This window comes from Rhincodon typus, chromosome 20 (genome assembly GCF_021869965.1).
Source record: "Rhincodon typus isolate 14 chromosome 20, sRhiTyp1.1, whole genome shotgun sequence".
Classification (NCBI taxonomy): Eukaryota; Metazoa; Chordata; class Chondrichthyes; order Orectolobiformes; family Rhincodontidae; genus Rhincodon; species Rhincodon typus.
Genome location: NC_063351.1, coordinates 39,780,191 through 39,801,175, shown reverse-complemented (window position 1 = coordinate 39,801,175; position 20,985 = coordinate 39,780,191). Strand labels below are relative to the sequence as shown.

The window sequence follows — 20,985 nt, the reverse complement described above, 5'->3', positions numbered from 1 at the left end:
CACAAATGCTGCTAGACCTGCTGAACTTTTCCAGCAATCTCTATTTTTGTTTCTCATTTACAGCATCCGCAGTTCTTTTGGTTTTTATTTAGAGTTTGCCAATTGTTGTGATCGATGCTGATGCTTTCATGTCGCTTTTTGACAGAATCCTTGTATCAGAGTTTTGGGTGCCCTGCAGATTTCTTGGAATGCACTCTCTCCTTGTACATCTGGGGATGTGGTCATCTTCCATCTGTATATGACCAAGACAGCATTGTTATATTCAAGCTGTAAAATATCATCAAAGGCCTGTCAATATGGATGCACAGTAGAGAATGCAAAGAAAATAAACTTATGATCTGCAGAAATATAGAAATTGGACACTGTTATTTGCAAAATTGTATCACACAAGTACTTTGCTCCAAACTCCAAATTGAAAATGCTAAGTTAGGAGAGGCTGGAGTAATTTAGAAACTTCCTCACTTGATTTTTTTCTCTCAGAGTACTTCTGAGCATGCTCCACAATACTAATTCCTTCGAGCACTTCTAATGCTGAGTCCTGATCATCTCAAATTTGAAACATCGTCCTGGCTTCATTAGTGCTAACAACTTTGGCATGTTTGCCCTTGAAAGGACTGCCTGATTGGTGACACTGTCTTTCCTCGTAAAGAGAGGATGTGTTATAGGTGCCAGAGGTTGAATTTATTGAAGCTTTTTGGGGGCTGCTGTAAATTGTCTGGGCTTCAGTACCATGCAACCATGGGGAATACAGGTTTGTATGTAAGGATCCAGTTTCTTGACCCAGAGAGTGGCCAGCCTGTGGAATTTTCTGCCACAGAAAGTGGTTGAGATTAAGAAGGAGATAGATATAGCTTTTGGGGCTAAAGGGATCAAAGGGTATGGGGAGAAAGTGGGAACAGGGTTGGATGATCAGCCCAATCATATTGAATGGTGGAGCAGTCTTGAAGGGCTGAATGATCTACTCCTGCTCCTAATCTGTACGCTTCTGGAGTGGCACGGTGGCTCAGTGGTTAGCACTCCTGCCTCACAGCGCCAGGGACCAGGGCTCGCTTCCAGCCTCAGGTGACTGTCTGTGTGGAGTTTGCATGTTATCCCTCTGTCTGCGTGAGTTTCATCCAGGTGCTTCAGTTTCCTACCACAGTCCAAACATGAGCAGGTTAGGTGGATTGGTCATGCTAAATTGCCCATAGCATTCAGGGATTTGCAGGCAAAGGTGGATTAGCCATGGGAAATGCAAGGTTACAGGGATAGGGTCTGCGGGTGGGTCTGGGTGGGATGCTCTTTGGAGGGTCGGTGTGGACTCGATGGGCCAAATGGCCTGCTTTCATACTGTAGGGGATTCTATGTTCCTTCATGCCTGTTTAGTTAGTTGGTAATGAGTGGTGGCTGCCTTTCTGATCCATGTGCTGAGCTAGTCATGAAGAAAGAGCATATTGGTCAACAAGGTGATTGGATTTGCCGAATGCCTCCAGTGGTATATTACTGAGTCCAATCATAGGCACAGATACAACTCCACGTCCCTTAACTACAGTATCCCTGACATGGAGTGTGAGAGAGAACATGACACAGGTATGGGGCACATAGTCCATCAGTCGTTGGAGCAGATCTTCTGTCTGAACAATGCAGTATTATTAGTTTACAGAGGATCTCAGAGCAGGACTTAACTCATTTTTACCTCGGCTTTCAGTCCTCAATGGACGGGGAGTTTCCTATTTGCTGTGTGGGACATTTTGTTGATTAAGCTTCAGTAATGTGCCTGGTCTTCTCTCTTTTTGAATTACAGCCTTCAGATCATTCCCCATCACCCCCATGAACCCAGAATCTCACCATCTAATACGTGAGAAACTGAGGGAGTTAATCCTTATTGATATTCTGCACATGCCTCCGCACCTGTTTTCTCTCTTTTGTCTTCCAGTGTTCTACCTGTTACCTAACTATCTGCTTACTGTTTCATCAGTGGAGAGCCCTGAAATCAGAGGTGCTGCCCACATACTCGGGGGAAACTTCTAACATTTGTCATCATCCCTCATAGATGAGATGCTGGTGTGTGGGATTGTACTGTGTTTGCCCTTATATCTCCTACAGTGGCATGATCTCCCAACATCTTGGTTTACAGAGTTGTGGCGGTTCCCACCCTCCTATATGGCTGTGAGGCGTTGACTTTTACAGCAGACACCTCAAGACATTGGAGCAGTACCTGCAACTCTGCCTGTGCAAAATCCTACAAATCCACTGGGAAGAATGATACAGCAACACCGGCATCCTTGGCCAGGCCAACATCCCCAGCATCGAGGCACTAATCCCCCTTCATCGGCTACGATGGGCCGGGCACATTGTCCACATGGCCAACACAAGACTCCCCAAGCAGGTGCTCTACTCCCAGCTTCAGATGGGCAGAGGAAATGCTTCAGGGACACCCACAAGGCCGCATTGGCGAAATGTGGCATTCCCACAGACACCTGCAGATCACTGGCCCAAAACCTTCCCAAGTGGAGGAGGAGCATCTGGGAGGGCATGGAGCACCTTGAGACTTGCCATCAGGAAAAGGAGAAAGCCAGGGTGTAGCGCTGCTACACACCAATGCCCCACTCTCCCCCTTCCCGTGACCACCTTCTGCCCCAAGTGTAGAAGAGCCTGCGGTAGTTGCATTGGACTGTACGGCCACCTACGGATGCACCCTGAGAGTGGAAGAGACTCATCCTGAATCACCAAGACTGCCAAACCTGCAGAGTTTTTCCAGCAATTTCTGTTTTTGTTTCTGATTTCCATTATTCGCAGTTCTTTACATTTTCTGATTATTTGGTTATGCATTTCACTGCTATCTGTGGGATCATGCTATGCACAGCTTGGCTGCTGTAAAGCTGTCTTCCTCTGGATGTGTAAGATATGAACAGTGTAATTCACAGAAGGCTAAGAACAGAAGTGGTAATTCACTGTGTTTCTGACTGACCTCATACATTATACCCTCTGCAAATCTCACATTGACTATAACTCTGCTGCCCCCATTTAAATCTACCCAGATCCCATAGCATCATTAACATCCCAACCCTCCAACCCCATTCTCACTGGCCCTGAATCATGCAAAGCCTCCTAAGTAGCAGCACAGTAGCTCAGTGGTTAACACTCACTGGGCCAAGGACCCAGGTTCGATTCCACCCTTGGGCGACTGTCTGTGTGGAGTTTGCACATTCTCCCCGCGTCTGTGTGGGTTTCCTCCGGGTGCGCCGGTTTCCCCCCACAGTCCAAAGATGTGCAGGTTGGGTGGATTGGCTGTGCTAAATCTCCCATAGTGTCCAGGGATGTGCAGGTTAGGTGGGATAGCCATGGGATATGCAGGGTTACAGGGATTGGGTAGGGGGTGAGTCTGGGTGGGATGCTCTTTGGAGAGTCGGTGTGGACCTGATGGGCTGAATGGCCTGCTTCCACACTGTATGGATTCTAAGATTCTAAGTAAAAGTCTCATTCTTGTTTCCACATCAGTCCCTCATTCCCATTCTTTGGAACTTCTTCCAGGCCCCTAACTCTCTGAGGTATCTAAGTTCCTCTAATTCTGCCCTATTGAATAGTGTGAGTTTAGACCATTGGCAGCCCTACCTTCAGCTGCCTGGGTTCCAAACTCCAGAACTCCTTCCCTAAACCCCTAGACCTCATGTCATACCGGACTCAAAACATCAACTCTGTTTCTGTCTCCACAGATGCTGCCAGACCCTCTGAGTTTCTCCCACATTCTCTGTGTTAGTTTCAGATTTCCAGCATCTGCACTATCTTGTTTTGATTTGAAAGTTTAATTCACTGCCACTTCTTTTCCATCCACTTGGAAGACATTTTGCTCTTCTCTCAGACAAGATTTCCATTTTAATCCTTCACCTGAAGAGACATACTGGCAAAACGTTAACTCTGTTCCACGGATGATGCCAGACCTACTGATTTTCTCAGGCATTCTGTGTTTGTTTCTCTCTGAGTCTGTGCTTCACTCTCTTCCTTGAGGACCATTCTTTAAACCCCCACCTATTTGACAAAGTCTTCAGTCACCTGTCCTATTATCTTCTCACGTGACTCAGTATCATGTCTTGTTTTATTACTGTTCCTGGGCAGCACTGCGAGACGTTTCATTTAAAGGTGCTACATAAATGTAGCCAGCAGTTAAACTGTTCATGTAGTTCAAAGTGCAGCAACAGAGCTCACTACCACTCTCCTCCGACACCATATCCCTGGCCCAGGCCCCCATACCTCAATAACTGTCTCTAATCCTGCTTTCCCCAGCAAGCCAGGAGAGCTGAACCTTCACTGAGAGCACGCCGGCTGTAGGCAAGGGAGCAGCCCCCACCCCAGCTGATCAAATCCAGGGACCAATTCCCACTGATTCCTGATGATCTTGTTCTGATTGTGAGCTACGCACGGGTAAATTGGATATGGCTCAATGAAGGTGTCCTAGATTGACCCCTGGGTTAACAGGGATATCCTACGATGGTAGGCTAACTAAATTGGATGTGTCTTGTTGGAAATACACACACACATATACACACACAGACACACACACACATCATACTTATAATTATAGATTATAAGAATTAGAAAATAGAAGATTTGAACCATTCCTGGGTTGCAAAAGATTTACTGTTTGACTTTTTAGAACGCAAATGTCAAAGGTTCAGAAGAACAGAGGATTATTTGCTGTTTATAAAAAGCCATGTGACTTTGGGAGGAAAGTTTTTTTAAAAAAAGAAATTATTTTATGAACTTAATTGCTGGACAATCAGAAATTTGGAGGGGCCCTATTGTTGAATGTTACCTAGCAACAGCCTCTAGTCTGAGAGGATGTGTGTTTTGCCACAGATTTAAAGCTGTGGGCGGTTTGAATAAGCTAGTAAGAGGGAAAACATCTCCCCTTTCTCTTAAGTTAGTAAGAATGTAACTTTTAAATAAAACCAGTGGAATATCTCGGTGAAGTATCTCCTGTGAATCAGAGAAATCTCTAGGTATCAATATGTCAGATCGCCTCATAAACTCTGAAAGCTGAACTGTTAACCTTACCATCAAGGCCTATGTCTAAGGGAGCACCTACCCAAATGGAGGACTTTCCATCACATTGTGGCTGATCTCACTGACAAGAAACGAAGAGAACTGTGAGAAAGTCACTTCATTACAAACTTCTAGTTTGAACACTATTGCTTTGGCATGGTGGCTCAGTGGTCAGCACTGCTTCCTCACAGCACCAGGGACCTGGGTTCACTTCCAGTCTCGGGGGACTGTCTGTGTGGAGTTTGCACATTCTCCCTGTGTCTGTGTGGGTTTCTACTGGTTTCCTCCCACAGTCCAAAGATGTGCAGGTTAGCCATGGGAAATCGGGAGAGGGATGAGTCTGAGCGGGATGCTCTTCTGAGAATCAGTGTTGACTTGGGCCGAAAGGCCTGTTTCCACACTGTTGGGATTCCATGGATGACCAACAGGGTTTTTCTCCACTTGTACTTGCTCTGCAGTGCTGTGACATCTGGTCTTCTTTACGTACAAATTGTTTGCGCCAGGATTAAGGAGGATATCATAGAATCAGAGAAGCCATGCGGCCCATTGAGTCCACACCGACCCACTGAGGAGCATCCCAACAGACCCACCTCCCTACTCTATCCCTGTAAGCCTGCATTTCCCATGGCTAATCCACCTCTATGGACTGTGGGAGGAAACCAGAGCACCAGGCAGAAACCCACGCAGACATGGGGAAAATGGGCAAACTGTATATAGACAATCGCCTGAGCATGGAATCAAATCCAGGTCCCTAGTGCTGTGAGGCAACAGTGCTAACCAATGATCCACTGCACCACCCACATAGTTTATAGGTTAATTCTGCACTGTTGCATAATTGATTGAAGAGGAGTATTGTAGATTTGGCAGAATGACCCTGGGGCTGAAACGGTTAAATTATGAAAATAGGTTTATATTCCCTAGCATTTAGAAGTTTATGGGGTGATAAACGTGAGATGTTTAAAGTGATTTAAAGACATGATAGCATTGAATGAGAGAAATTGTTTCCTTTAAAGGCAAGAAACTTAAAATCCTAGCCAGACCATTCAGGGGTGTTGTCAGGAAGCACTTCCTCACAAAGTGGAAATCTGGAATTCTCTCCTAAAAGGCAGTTGAAGCTATTGGGGTTGTAATTGAAAATATCAAAACTGTGTAATAGATTGGTCAGCAAAATGGATTAAAGACATTAAGGTGGGTAAATGGACTTTAGATTAAGATAAAGATCTGATACGGCCTAATTGAATGGAAGAACAAACCTCCTCCAGTTCTTGTGTATCAGGATGTTGTTGTGTTTGTGATAGACCGGAACAGAACTCAACCACATCAAGATGGGGGCTGAGGTATCGTGCAGGGGAAGAACACACAGGCTGAAATCTGCCCTTTTGTCAATCAACAGCAATTATCAGTGGACAGTCAAATCGCCAACAGGGGCTAGGAAAGGGGTGAGGGTGTAAGGGGGGTTGGGTGGTATGGCTAGTTTTAGGAAACATCTCCGTCCAGGAAGCACTGCAATATTTGCAGATTAATTGACTGAAGGTCACAGGCCTCTCCCACTGAGAACATTAACCCATTGATGCCTTGCTCAATTTTACTAAACATTTAATGTTCATCTCACACTGACTGTCACTGGAGTACAGCTCCCAGACACACACTGACTCTCACTGGGACAGGGTCCCACACACACACTGACTCTCACTGGGACAGGGTCCCACACACACTGACACTCACTGGGGTACAGCTCAAAGACACACACTGACTCTCACTGGGACGGAGTCCCACATACACTGACTCTCGCTGGCGTATGGGTCCCACACACTAACTCTCACTGGGGTACGGGTCCCACACACACTGACTCTCACTGGGGTACGGGTCCCACACACACACACACACTGACTCTCACTGGAGTATGGGTCCCACACGCACTGATCTCACTGAGACAGGGCCCAATACACACTGACTCTCATTGGGGTAGAAGTTATATTTCAGTGATACAAAGTTTGGTTAGGCTGCTTCTGGAGTCACTGTGAGCAGCTCTGGGTACCACGTTAGGAAGGAGAGATTGACCTTGGAGTGAGTGCAGTGTTGTATTTTCCAGAATAATACTTTGACCACAAGACCGTAAGACCTAGGAACAGAAGTAGACCATTGGGCCCAATGGTTCTGCTCTGCCACTCAATGAGATCATGGCTGATCTGACAATCCTCAACTCCATTTTAAGAAATAGGAACAAGAACAGCTAGCTCTGTTATTCAATAGGATCATAGCTGATCCAACGTTCCTCACATACTCTTCCCAATATTTTCCCCATAACCTTTGATTCCCCAAGAATCTATCTAGGAGCAAATTACGGCAGATGCTGGAATCTGTACTGAAAACAAAAATGCTGGAGATCACAGAAGGTCAGGCAGCATCCATGGAGAGAGAGCAAGCTAATATTTTGAGTCTAGATGACTCTTCATCAGAGCTGACGTGAGTATGGAGGGGGCAGCATTTATGCAATGGTGGCGGAAGGGGGTGCAGTCCTCAGCATGCTGCAGTGCTCCAGTGAATCACAGTGCAAACTGGAGGAACAACATCTCATTTTCAGACTAGGCACTTTTACAACCTTCTGAACATAATATTGGGTTCAACACCTTCAGATTGTGAACCCAGTCCCATTCCTTCCCTTTCTTTTAGCTTTACTTGTTACATTCTCTGTCACCATGTCCTCTCTCACCTCCCTCTCCCCAGTCCAGTGGGACTGTCTGTTCTTTCCAATCTGGCAGTTAGACACACCATTGTTCCATTCTCACATTCCGATCACTTCATCCGCGCTATCAACACCCTTTCTCTCCTGAGCACTCCACACTGCTACCCCCCCACCCCCCAACCATTGCATAAATGCTGCTCCCTCTACACTTCACGTCAGCTCTGATGGAGAACGTGTCTATCTCAGCCTTAAATATACCAACGACTCTGCCCCCACAGCTCTCTGTGGTTCCCAAGACTCACAACCCACTGAGAAGAAATTCCTCCTCATCTCAGTCTTAAATTGGCGACCCTTTATTCTGAAACTATGCCCTCTGATCTTAGACTCTTGCATAAGGGAAAACATTTGCTCAGCATTTACCTTGTCAATACCCTTAAGAGTCCTAAATATTTTAATGAGATCACCTCTCTTTCTTCTAAACTCCAGTTAGCAGATTCCCAACCTCAAAGAATCCCCACAGCATGGGACCAGGCCCTTCAGCCCAACAAATCCACACTGGCCCTCACAGCAACCCACCTAATCTACACATCTCTGACACTATGGCCAACCCACCTCGACTGCACATTTTTGGACTGTGGGAGAAAACCAGAGCACCCAGAGGAAACCCACACAGACACAGGGAAGAATGTGCAAACTCCACACAGCCACCCAAGTGTGGGATTGAACCCAGGTCCCTGGTGCTGTGAGGTAGCAGTGCTAACCATTGAGCCACCACACCAATCTGTTCAGCCTTTGCTCATAAGGCAATTTTCCAGACCAGGGATTATCCTAGTGAACCTTCTCTGAAATGCCTCCAATTAAATTATATCTTTCTTCAAAGAAGCGGACTTAAAACTGCTCTTAGTACTCCAGATGTGGTCTCACCCGCACCTTGTACAGTTGCAGTAAGACTTCCCTACTCTTATACTCCAACCCCCTTGAAATAAGGACCAACATTCCGTTAGCCTTCCTGATTACCTGCTGTACCTGAGTGCTAACTTTTTGTGTTTCATGCACAAGTTCCCCGTGAGGTGCTTGTGTGTTGTAGCCTTCTGCAGTTTTTCTCCATTTAAGTAATATTTTGTTCTTTTGCTCCCCCCTTCCACTTATACTCCATTTGCCAACTTTTTGCCCACTTACTTAACCTATGAATATCTCTCTGTAATCTATTTGTATCCCTCTTGCAACTTGCATTTTCCATCTGTTTTTGTTTTGTCTGCAAATTTGGCTACAGTACATTCGCTTCCTTCCTCCAAGCCGTTCATTTTTATTGTAAACAGCCTTGTCCTCATAAGGGATAGTAAGAACTGCTGATGCTGGAGTCAGAGATAACACAGTGTGGAGAGATTTCTGAAGAAGGGTCCCAACCCGAAACGTCTGCTTTTCTGTTCCTCTGATGCTGCCTGGCTTGCTGTGTTCCTCCAGCTGCACACTGTGTTATCTCTAATCCTCATAACCCTTGATTCCCTCAATGATTTGAAATCTGAAGGTTAAATTGCAAAGTGAGGTTATAGTATCTGGGGTTTAATCCCCAGAATGCTATGAGAACAGATAGAGTCAATAGAGCGAGGCGATTTCTGCTGGTCTCAGAGTCTAGGATCATGAGGCAGAGTCTACAAATCACAGCCATATATTTCAGGAGTGCAACTTGGAAACAATTTTACACACAGGGGTGGGAGCAGTTTGAAACCCTGTGCCCAAAATCCAAAGTGCTGTTAGAACAATTGGTTATTTTTCAGTCTGAGGTTGATGGATCCTTATTTACAAAAGATACTCCGGGATAGGGGACAAAGCTGAGTTTCAGAGGTAGTCACAGACCAGCAATGATCTCACCATTTGGAATGGTTACAATGCAGAATAATGACATTCTGCCCATTTGACTCATCTGCAACAGCACATTTTATATTTTTTAATGGCTATAGGCAAGCATTTGCTCTCCGTCGTTAATTTCCCTCGAACTGATTGGCTTGCTCAGCCATTTCAAAGGATAGTTAAGAATCACAAGCAAATATAGAGAATGTTGGAGAAACTCAGCAGGTCTGGCAGCATCTCTGGAGAGAAACAGAGTTTCCAGTCTGGTATGATACTACTTCAGGAGCACTTGCTTGGCACCTCTTCCACAAACATTCACCACTTCCATCACCATGATTCAGTATCATCACAGTGTACCATCCTCAAGATGTACTGCAGAAATTCCCTGAAGCTCCTTAGATACCACATTTCAAATTCATGACCATCTAGAAGGACATGGGCAGCATATACTTGGGAACACCACTATCTGCAAGCTCCCGTCCAAGCCACCCACCATCCTTACATGGAAATATATCACCGTTCCTTTAGTGTCACTGGGTCAAAATCTTGGAGCTCCCTCGCCAACAGCATTTTGGGTCTACAGCGTTGGAAAGAAACAGCTCATTACTGCCTTCTCAAGGGGCAACTAGCGTTTGGCAATACTGGCCCAGCCAATGATGCTCAGATCCCATAAGTGACACACTGCCGAAGGTCATATGCTAACTGGACAGTCAAGGACTGAAATATCTTGCTGGTGCAGTGCAGAGGTGACAAGATCTGTGGACAGTCGATTGTATCAAGGGGAAAACAAGGATGAGAATTTTAAGATCAAGACATTGCCAGATGGGGAGCTAGTGTTGGTCAGCAAGCATTGGGAGTGATAGTGGAGTAGGACTTGCTGCAAGTTTATGATGGATTGTAATTTGGGTTTGGTCAATTTGGGGGATCTTGAAGTTTACAGGGAGAGAGAGAGCGCAGCCAATGAGTGGTGTGGTTGGAGTTGTGGACTCTTGAAGTAAGAAAGGCATAAGTGAGGGGTTTAGCAGCCAAAGATCTGGGGCAGGGGACTGTAAAGAAGGTAATAAAGTTATTCTGGATGTGAAACTCCTTAATGATGGACAGGAAACTGGGCAGATCTAAATCAAGGTTATGGGGAGGGAATTATTCTCCCTGGGTCCTCACTCTGACCATCAAATCAACTGCCAACCACCCCGGGGGATGGCAGCTGTATGAGTCTCCCAGAGGTTACAGCTCAAACATACAGTATCTGCCTCTCTCTCTCTGGTTTTTGGCGATCAAGTCAGAAGCTGCAGGAAATGAGTAAAGTGGGGGGTGGGGTTGAGACTGAGAAGCTGCTTTGAGCGGAGAAAGGGGAAGGAACTGAGCCTGCAGCAAACCTGACAGCATTGACCGGCCACTGGGTCACTCTCTGTCCCCTTCCCCAGTCCCTCGCTCTCCAGTCCCGGGGGCTCAGCTACAGCCTGGAGGTGAGTGACTCTGGGTCGGGTTCTGGCTGGAAGCTTTACCCACTGACTCGCTTTGTGTCCTGGCTCCTGTCTCTCTGTCTCTCCCGGGCTGGCAGGCAGGATAGTTTGAGACTCGGTGGCAATGATGTGAGTTTAATACTAGCTCAGACTCCCTGTCGGTCCATTAGACAAGAGTCTCGGTGTAGAGGGAGAGTTTAAGACAGTCCGCACTCAGAAAGGGGTTGGTTTTTATGGTGGTGCTGGGTTGTGCTTTGTTTAAAGGGGAAGTTTTTAAAATGCAGAATTTAAAGGACAGGTCCTAGTGAGAAAGAATTTACCAGGAGTCAAAACTTGTTTAGATCGCGTTTCACGTGTGAGTGAGACAGTGTGGGTGCGACTGAGTGTATGAGGAAGACTGTGTGTAAGAGAGTGAGAGTGAGGGAGAATGTATGTGTGTGTGTAGACAGTCAGTATGTGCGTGTAATGGCGTCTGCGACACACCAGTTTGCATTTATATAGCAACCTGGGATATTAACACAGTGGTTGCCTGTGTAACTTCTGCAGATTTTTAAAGATCCAGTTTTGCTCCCTATCGCATCTTTCCCACAATCTAGAAGATGGAAATTCCTCATCATCCAATTTTGCATGTTCTGGAGTTACTGTAATCTCATTAACCTCATCCTACACACCAACTCTCACTTGGGAGAGATGAATATCAAATAGGAACTTAAAAATCGTGTATATTTATTGTGCAATTCAACAAAACATATTCCTCAATACTACTCATTTTCTCCCCATATCCCTTAATCCTTACCCTCTCCAGAAACATCTATGTTTCTCCCTGCTTATGGCCTTCTCTGGAGTTTAATGAACAATTTGATTTCTCTTTTGATGATGAAGTCCCCTGGAAATCCTACTTAGTCTGAGCTTCTTCATTTTTCTCATGAACAATAACTTGCATTTACATGGCACCTGTCCTACAGTAAAACATGCCAAGGAAGTTCAACGGGAGCACGATCAGGCAGAATCAGGTGGAGGAGATGATCTGAGAACCTTCCTGTGAGGTAAAATGCTGGGGCTGAGCCACAACTAACACACAAACTACTTCCCCTTGGTGTTGGTAAAGACACAGCAAATAGAGTTTTGGATGACCTCAACTTTACAAAGGTAGAATGTTGGATGGTTGGAATTGTCAAGCCTGGAGGTAACAAAGATGTGAACGAAGTTTTCAGCGGTCGATGAGTGAGATGGGGTGGAATCAGTGATTCTCTAAGGTGGAAATAGGGTGATTTTAATGATGAAAAGGACATGGATTTGGGAGTTCAGTTCAAGGCAAGATGGTGAACAGTTTGGTTCAGTCCTATGTGGGCTCTTACTGACAATGTTGTGCATATTCCTACACTAGTATCTTTATCTTCTTTTGTTTGTCTCACTTTCTATTTCTTTCTCTGTGGACTGACTGTTTCAGTTCTTCCCAGTCACAGCTCCTCAGAGTCATGTCAACTTCCAATCGAGTGAGTTCAAGTCTGTGTTGCATTTCCACTTTTCCAATTTGGCCTGTTCCATTTGATGCCCTTTGTTATGTTTTTCTGCCTCTTTCCCCACTTTCTGCCCTCAATTTCTCCTTCACTAGTTCTGAAATGACTGGCTCACTTCAGCGTGTTGACTGTCATGGAGCTTCAGAGACTGGAACAGTAAGGGATTCTCACAGCCTGCCCTTGCTCTCTCAGCTTGATGACAGTCATATTGGTTTATCAGGGTTTTGTTTCTTTGGGGCCTTCAGCAGTTCAGCTGGGAGACAGAGACGCGTTTCCCCTTGTGAAAGGAATTGTCCTTTCTGTATTTGCTGTGAACGCAGATCCTGGGGTGGAAAGTGTGTGTCTGCCCCACTGCCCACACAGATCTCCTCCAGCATTGTGCTCTTGTATCTAAGATGTGAGGTCTTGTGATGCAGTGGGTAGTGTCCATGCCTTTGAGCCAGAATGTCTGGGTTTGGGTCCCACTCTACGATTTGATAGTCGAGGAAGGTGTGTTCATAACATGGTCAAGAATATTGACTACTGCTTTTTTCAATCTGCCTAATTGCAGACATCAAGAGTTGGAGAGTTACCATCGAGATGAAGGCAATGGTAAATCATTTTATCAAACATAAACATGGGCCAACATATACCAAAATGGAGCCTTTGATCACTAAGGCGCTACTAGGGCATGTTACATGGAGAGATCTAAAGCACTGACGTGTGTAATGATGCCTCTGGGAGCGTTCTGTCGCTGTGATCAAGTCAACAGTGACTGTCCTTTCTGTAGTGCAGAGAAACAATTATCCTGGCATTCTATGCATTCTCTGTAGGGCTGTTCACAGATGGGAAGAGAGTAATAGTTAGACGGAATACCTTCTCATTTACCTTCTGCTATTACAGGAGACACTGATAATGAAGTTATTCACCAGTTGCAATGATCAATCTCTTGCCACGAGTCAGACCCAGACACGAGGTGAGGAAAACCCCTAGTGTGAGAAAGCTTTAGGAACTTTTTATTCACACATAAGCTGTGGGTGTCGCTTGCTGGGCCAGTGTTTATTGCTCATCCCTAATTGCCCTTGAGAAGGTGGTGCTGAGCTGCTTTCACAAACCACTGCAGTCCCCAAAATGTGCTTCGGAAGGGAGTTCTAGGATTTTGACCTAGTGACACTGAAGGAGCAGCAATTTATTTCCATGTCAGGATGGTAGGTGGCTTGAAGTGTTGGTGTTCCCATGTGTCTTCTCACCTTACCCTTCTAGATGGTAGAGATTGCAAGTTTGGAAAGTGCAGTCGAACCTGAGAGAGTTGCTGTGTTGCATCTTGTAGACGGCATAGAATGCTGCTGTGGTTATTGAAGGGAATAAAGTTGAAGGTGTTATATTTGTGGGAGGGTGGGGGGAGGGGTGCGGGGGGCAGCCAAGAAGCTGCTTTGTCCTGGATGGTTTTGAGCTTCTTGAATGTTGTTGAACCTGCACTTACCCACTCAAGTGGGCAGTATTCCTTCTCACATCTGACCTGTGCATTGTTGATGGTGGACTGGTTTTGGGGAATCAGGAGGCAAGTTACTCTCTGTAAAATTCCCAGCCTCTGAACTGTGCTTGTAACCATTGTACTTATGTGGCTAATTCAGTTCAACTCCGAACCAATCGATTTTGTTAAGCTTTTAGTCACCAATCAAAACAGTTTTTACACAACTTGGCATCAAACAGTGTTTGGAGCTCTTCCTGTGAGGTATCTCCAGATCTATTATCACCATCAATGTTAAGTATAGTAGCAGAGTGACTTCACAGTAAACCACATTGCAACTCAAGGTGTTGATTTCAAGGAGAGAGATGACAGACACATGATCAGACCTAAGTTGGGAATGTTGTGGAGATGAAATACTCTTCCAGACCAAAGACCCCATCCTGGTCAAAAAGCCCTCCCCTCTTTGTGACCCCCAGCCAGCTCTGAGAGTAACTTCATCACCGGAGGCATCAGTTCAGTCACATGTTTTGTAGTGACCTCTGGACAAGAAAAAAGAAAACTTCCTTTCAAAGAACGCCTGCCACTGAGATCAGAGCAAAACCACCAGAAATGAATTGAAAAACCCAGTGTTATTATTAGCAGCAGCCGAAAATAAAATGCTGCTACTTTAATTAATCCAGTTCCAAAGTGTACCTCCTGATTGTGACACTGTCGGAGGGTTGTTATTGAGGGAGCACTGCACTGTCAAAAGGGTCAGTACTGGTGGAGCGCTGCATTGTCATGCCTGTATTCGCCTGCTGTGACTCCTATGCTATGACAGTGACTGTACTTCCAGAAAAGTTTGACAATTGGATGTTATGAAATGCACTTTATCAACATGTTACATAGAGTTAGATTCATCCTGTTGGCAGGATTGTAGAAGGTGAAATAGATGGATAATCACTTTCTTTGCACTCCTAGTTGCTACGTTTCATGACTTTTACCTGGAGAACTGTTAGTGGAACACCGTGTCTGAGCTTTAGGGTCTGCTTCATCATCCTGAGCACTGTCAAAAATTCTATTTCATTGAAACTAATTCTCAATGGTCGAATGCAGTTAGGAGAATTTCTTGTGCTTTTATTTATATAAATGAAGAGACGTCACAGAATTCTGAGCTTTAGAGAGACTTGGATATTCTGGTATATAATTTACTGTTGGATATTATGCGGGTACAGCGAGTGATTAAGAAAATACATGGAATGTTATTGTTTATTGTTAAGGGGAATGGAATATAAAAGTAGGAATGTTTTGCTACAGCTTTATGTAAAGGTAAAGTTGCCAGAGTTGCCATGGTGTTAGGAGCAAGATATTGGTATAGATGGAGAATTGGTTTATTGGCAGAAGGCAGAGAGTGGGGATAAAAGGGTCGTTTTCAGGATGGCAGTCAGTGACTACTGAAGTTCTGCAGGGGTCCATGTTGGGACCACTATAATTTACGTTTTACATTAATGATTTGGATGAAGGAACTGAGGGCATTGTTGCTATGTTTGTAGATAAGACAAAGATAGGTGAAGGGACAGGTGATGTTGAAGTAGTGAGGCTGCAGACAGGCTAGGAGAGTGGGGAAGTGTGAGGTTACGCACTTTGGTAGGAGGAATAGAGGCATAGACGACTTCCTAAACTGGGAAAGGCTTCAAAAATCTGAAGCACAAAGGAACTTGGGAGCCCTAGTTCAGGATTCTCTTAAAGTTAACATTTAGGTTCAGTTGGCAATTAAGAAGGCAAAGGCAACATTAGCATTCATTTCAGGAGGGCGAGAATACAAGAGCAGAGATGTATTGCTGAGGCTGTATAAGGCTCTTGTCAGATGACATTTAGAATATTGTGAGTGGTTTTGGGCCCATATCTAAGTAAGAATGTGCTGATGTTGGACGGGATCCAGCAGAGGTTGACAGGAATGAACCAGGGGACAAAGGGCTGGTTATATAAGGAGTGGTTGAGGATTCGGAGTCTGTATTTGATGGATTAGACAGATGGAGGAGGATCTGATTGAAACTTACAGAATACTGAGAGGCCTGGATACAGTGGACATGGAGAAGATGGTTCCAGTAGTAGGAGAGACTAGGACCCAAGCCTCAAAGTGAAGGCATGATCCTTTGGAACTGAGATAAGGAGGAATTTCTTCAGCTAGGGGCTGGTTAATTTGTGGAACTCATTGGCACAGAGGACTGTGGAGGTCAAGTCATTGAGTGTATTTAAGACAGAGATAGATACGTTCTAGATTAGTTAGGGAATCAAGGCTTATGGGGGGAAGGCAGGAGAATAAGAGACGATCTAACCACCGCCCCTTGACATTCAATGGTGTTACCATCACTGAATCCCTCACTATCAACATCCTGGGGGTTACCATTGACCAGAAACTCAACTGGACTCACTACATTAACAGAGCGGCTAAAAGAGCAGGCCAGAGTTGGGAATACTGCGGCGAGTAACTCATCTCCTGACTCCTCAAAGCCTGTCCACCATCCACAATACACAAGTCAGGAGTGTGATGGAATATTCTCCACTTGCCTGGATGAGTGCAGTCCCAACAACACTGAAGAAGCTTGACACTATCCAGGACAAAGCAACCCACTTGATTGGCACTACATCCACAAGCATTCACTCCCTCCACCACCGACGCTCAGTGGCAGCAGTGTGTACTATCTACAAGATGCACTGCAGAAATTCACCAAAGATCCTCAGACAGCACCTTCCAAACCCACAACCACTTCTGTCTAGAAGGACAAGGGCAGCAGATATATAGGAACACCACCACCTCCAAGTTCCTTTCCGAGTCACTTACCATCCTGACTTGGAAATATCTCGCCATTCCTTCACTGTCGCTGGGTCAAAATCCTGGAATTCCCTCCCTAATAGCATTGTGGGTCAACCCACAGCAGGAAGACTGCTGCAGTTCAAGAAGGAAGCTCCCCACCACCTTCTCAAGGGCAACTAAGGATGGGCAAGAAGTGCTGGCCAGCCAGCAATGCCCACATCCCACGAAATGAATAGAAAAAAAAAGAAAAGAAACATATCAGCTATAATACAATGGTGGAGCAGACCCGATGGGCTGAATGGCCTAATTCTGCTCCTCTTTCTTATGGCCCTTCTAGACCTTCGCGCTGCTCTCTCATTTCAGAGAGAGAGAGAGAGAGAGAAAATTGATGTGGTTTGACTTGAGGGTCACCATGCCTGAGGTTAGGGGAGAGGTTGAGAAGGAGAGTCCTTCATGGTAATCTCAGCCAGTTGTGGACATTGTATCCATGCTGTTGGCATCACTCTGCATTGCAAACTAGCCATTTAGCCAACTGAGCTAATACAGGGCATTGGTGAGATATCTGGAGTATTGTGTACAGTTTTGGTGACCTTAATTAAGAAGGGATGACAGTTCACAGAAGAACTGTGAGAGGTAGGGTTCTTTTATCAGGAAATGTCGGACATGTTGGGCCTTTTGTATTTGGAACTTAGAAGTATGAGAGTTGATCTTATTGTATCATTTAACACTGTGAGGGGATCTGGCCGGGTTGATGCTAGGAGGTTGTATCTTCCTGTGGGAGAGACTACAACTAGGGGGACACAGTTTAAAAATAAGTGGTCTCCCTTTTAGAGAGTGATGAGGAAGAATTTTGTTTCCCTCAGAACATTGAGAGTCAGAGAGTGGTGGAGGCAGGATCATTGAACATCTTTATGGCAAAGGGTGATAAATTCTTGACTAATTCTTGAGGGAGTCAAAGGTTATCGGGGGCAGGTGGGAATGTGGAATTGAGGCCACAATCACATCATTTATGATCTTATTGAATGGCTGAGCAGGTTATAGGGACTGAATGGCCTACTCCTGCTACTGATTCATACATGTACATTTGGAATCAGAGCAGAGAGGGTCTAAACGTTCCCCTTGGCTCAATGGGTTTGCTGCAGGTACTGTGGGATGTCAAAATAATCTGTCGCCTGCTATCTCACTAACATCTCTCTCCCTCTCCCTAGTCATCCTAATGCTCAATGGAAGTTTCCTCCATCAATCATCAGCCCCACATCCATTCCCCCTGTGATCACCCATTGAATCCACCTTCCCTCCTCCCTGTGTCCTCAGTCTGCTAGAGCAACACATTGTTGCCCTCAGCATTCAAATTCATTACCCATGGAATTGAAAATGGTTGATGGGAAAACAATTTAGGGCTATGGCATGAGGGCAGGGGAGTGGAGGTGAGGATGATGTGGTATAAATTAGACAGTTTTTTTTTCAAAGAGATACCGCAGACACAACGGGCTGAATGGTCTTCCTCAGTGCAATAATATTCCAGAATGCACAGGTATTGTAAATAAATGCATGGTCTCTTTTTGGTCCTGTGTCTTTCCGTGTATCTGGTCCAGAGTTTTTCCCTGTGTGTAGTTCTGTGTTTGATCTTGTATTTGGTCCTGTGTCTGTTCTGTGCTTGGTCCTGTGTTTGCCCCTCTGTTTAGTCCCTTGTTTAGTCCTCTATTTAGGATGTTCCTTTTCCGTGTTTCCATGCCTCTTGCTTTTCCCAGTGGATTCTCATGGTGATCTTTCTTTTGTCCCCAATGCAGTGTTGGGTGGCCATGCCGGTTGGGATCTTAGCCGTGTGCCTGGTCATGGTGGTCACTGTGATCAATCAGCCGTTCACCTTCCAGGAGGCCAGGTGGAACGGAGAGCAGCAGCAGGAGCTGGAGACCCTGAGGCGGATGAAGGAGCGGGAGGAACATCTTCAAGCTGAAATGTGGAGGCTGGAGAGGGAATTGGCAGAGTCGTCTCCCGGGGAATTGGGATTGGAGTCTAGCGGGGAGCCGGGGAAGGGGCAGGAGTACAGCTGGAACCTGTGGAGTGCTCTGTCCGTGGCTGCGTTCCTTTTGTTGGAGATCTGGAGACAGGACACGGAACCGCGGTGTCTGCAGGAGGTGACGGACGAGGACGAAGACTCTGGTGCCATCGGGGAGTCGTGGTGGTGCGCAGCCCTCCCAGACCATTGGGCGCTGGTCCGCTTCTACGATAAGTGTGTCCGTGTGCCAGGTGCTGAGTTGTCCAGGATCAAGGAGCTGGTGGAAGGGTGCGCGGACGATTTGCTGGAGTCCCTGAGAAGTGTGTGTAACCGGGATCTGGACATGGAAGTGAAGGAGTGCATTGGCATCGGGAGCTTATATGAGAACTGGAGGGTCAGGAGGCCCTTGGTGTGTGACTTGATTGTACCCTTCACTCCCCCAGAACCTTACCAATTCCGAGCAGAAGTGACATGCCCTGGGGGAGGGCTGGGGATAGCTTCAGGGGGAGGGGTCCCTGGGGAGCTTGGCACTGGGATGGTCCGTGTAATTAATCCTGAAGAGGACTCAACCGGCTGTGTCTGCGGCCGGACCCAGCTGGTGGAGGACATGCTGTGTCTGGTGCATAGTGAGAACGCTCTGGAGACCAGACTGGCAGGCTCTGAACAAAAAGACCAGCTGCTGTGGTCTGCCACTGCTCCCTATTTGGGCAAGACTCAGGTCACCCAATGGTTCCAGAGGGCCCTGACCAAAGCCTGGGCTAAGATCTCACACAAGTACGACTTTGAGCTTTCCTTCCGAGATCTGGAGAGGCCAGGAGCACTGAGGATAAGATTTCGCTCAGGGAAAACTGTGCATTTCAGCCTGCTCCCTGTGGTGGAATTTGAAAACTCTGATGTTTACTTTATGCCTCTGCTGGGCAGTGACGTGCCCCTTCTTGGCACTGCCCATTCCAATGACACAGCCTGGCCCTTTACGTTTGCTGTCTACGAGAAACGTTTTCTCAAGATGATGGCGAAGAAGCTTCCAGAAAGTTCTTGCCACCTGATGTGTCTGCAAATCGTCTCGTTTCTCCATGAGAAACAGTGTAATTTGACTGGGGCCAGTGGTCTCAGCCAGTACCACTTCAAGACTGCACTCCTGCACCTGATGATCAGCCAAGCCCCAGGAGCATGGCACCGCTCCTGCCTCCAGCCTCGGCTCAGGGACCTGTTACGGTACTTGGACAAGGCACTGCTGGAGAAACGCCTGAACCATTTCATTATCGGTAACACAGCCGTCCTCCCTGACTTTGACATCCCAGACAACTTCCGCTCTGCCGAGCCCCTCAACCTGTTCCGTGGGTTTGTCACGCACCGTGCCTGCTTTCGGAAGGCGCGCTGGACCTGGACCGAGATGCTGAGGAACACGGCGGTCCTGGTTCAGGAATACGGTCTGGAAGATCCCAGCCAGAACGGAATCAGAGAAGACACAGCACAGCAGCAGAGCCCAGCTAACCCGAGAGATCGGGAAGAGGGGAGATCACTCTCCTAGGCAACAAAAGGGGCAGCTTCAGGCCAAATTGAGCAGGGAAGGCAAATGCAGGAGGGACTGATCATCCTTCACCTCAGGGAGGATGGGGATAGAATGCAGACCACTCCTGAGAAAGAATGAGAGAGACAGACAGACATACCTTTTACTGAGGGGGAAGGATTCTTGAGTGAAGAGACTGTGAGACTGGCTCCTGTAATTTTATTTAATCAGCTTGTTCGGCCCTGTTATAATACACCTCCAGGACAAGAGGGGATGTGAACCCTGATCTTCTGGCCTCTGGGTCGGGACAATCCATCCGCGCTTTCAGAGCCTAAACACCTCCATGCTGAACTGGCACAGCTGGCAAACTCACTAATGCTGGCAGCTCAGAACCAGTTGCCTGCAGCCACTGTTGGATTTGTTAGAGTCTATTTTGTTTTAAATATTTGTTGCTTAACAGATAAGAATAAATATCATTGCTGAGCAGCTTCAATTTATAAAACTAGTTGCACATTAAAACAAAGACTGACTGGATCAAAGTCGGAGCAGCCTTACAAATACGGATCCCATCACTCATTCTGTTGATGTCCTGACCTGTCAACCAATCAGACATTCAGGCACTGATTTAGATTGCGAAATCAGTGCCGCACTGTCGGAGGGTCGGTGCAGAGGGAGTGCCGCACTGTC

The 20,985-nt window shown here is 46.3% G+C and overlaps 1 protein-coding gene across 4 annotated transcripts; it reads left to right on the top strand.

Moving 5' to 3' along the window:
* The first annotated feature begins 10,838 nt into the window (after positions 1-10,838).
* Positions 10,839-20,795, top strand: LOC109911585 (inositol 1,4,5-trisphosphate receptor-interacting protein). 4 transcript variants are annotated; one of them, XM_048609122.1, is made up of 3 exons: positions 10,839-11,025; positions 18,260-18,323; positions 18,580-20,795. In XM_048609122.1, the coding sequence occupies exons 2-3, from the start codon at positions 18,285-18,287 to the stop codon at positions 20,317-20,319; spliced, it is 1,779 nt and encodes a 592-aa protein (XP_048465079.1). In that variant the 5' UTR covers positions 10,839-11,025; positions 18,260-18,284; the 3' UTR covers positions 20,320-20,795. The 4 variants fall into 4 exon arrangements, with proteins under 4 accessions (XP_048465079.1, XP_048465081.1, XP_048465082.1 ...); XM_048609124.1 differs by lacking the exon at positions 18,260-18,323 and adding an exon at positions 13,093-13,133; XM_048609123.1 differs by lacking the exon at positions 10,839-11,025 and adding an exon at positions 11,074-11,151.
* Positions 20,796-20,985: the final 190 nt, after the last annotated feature.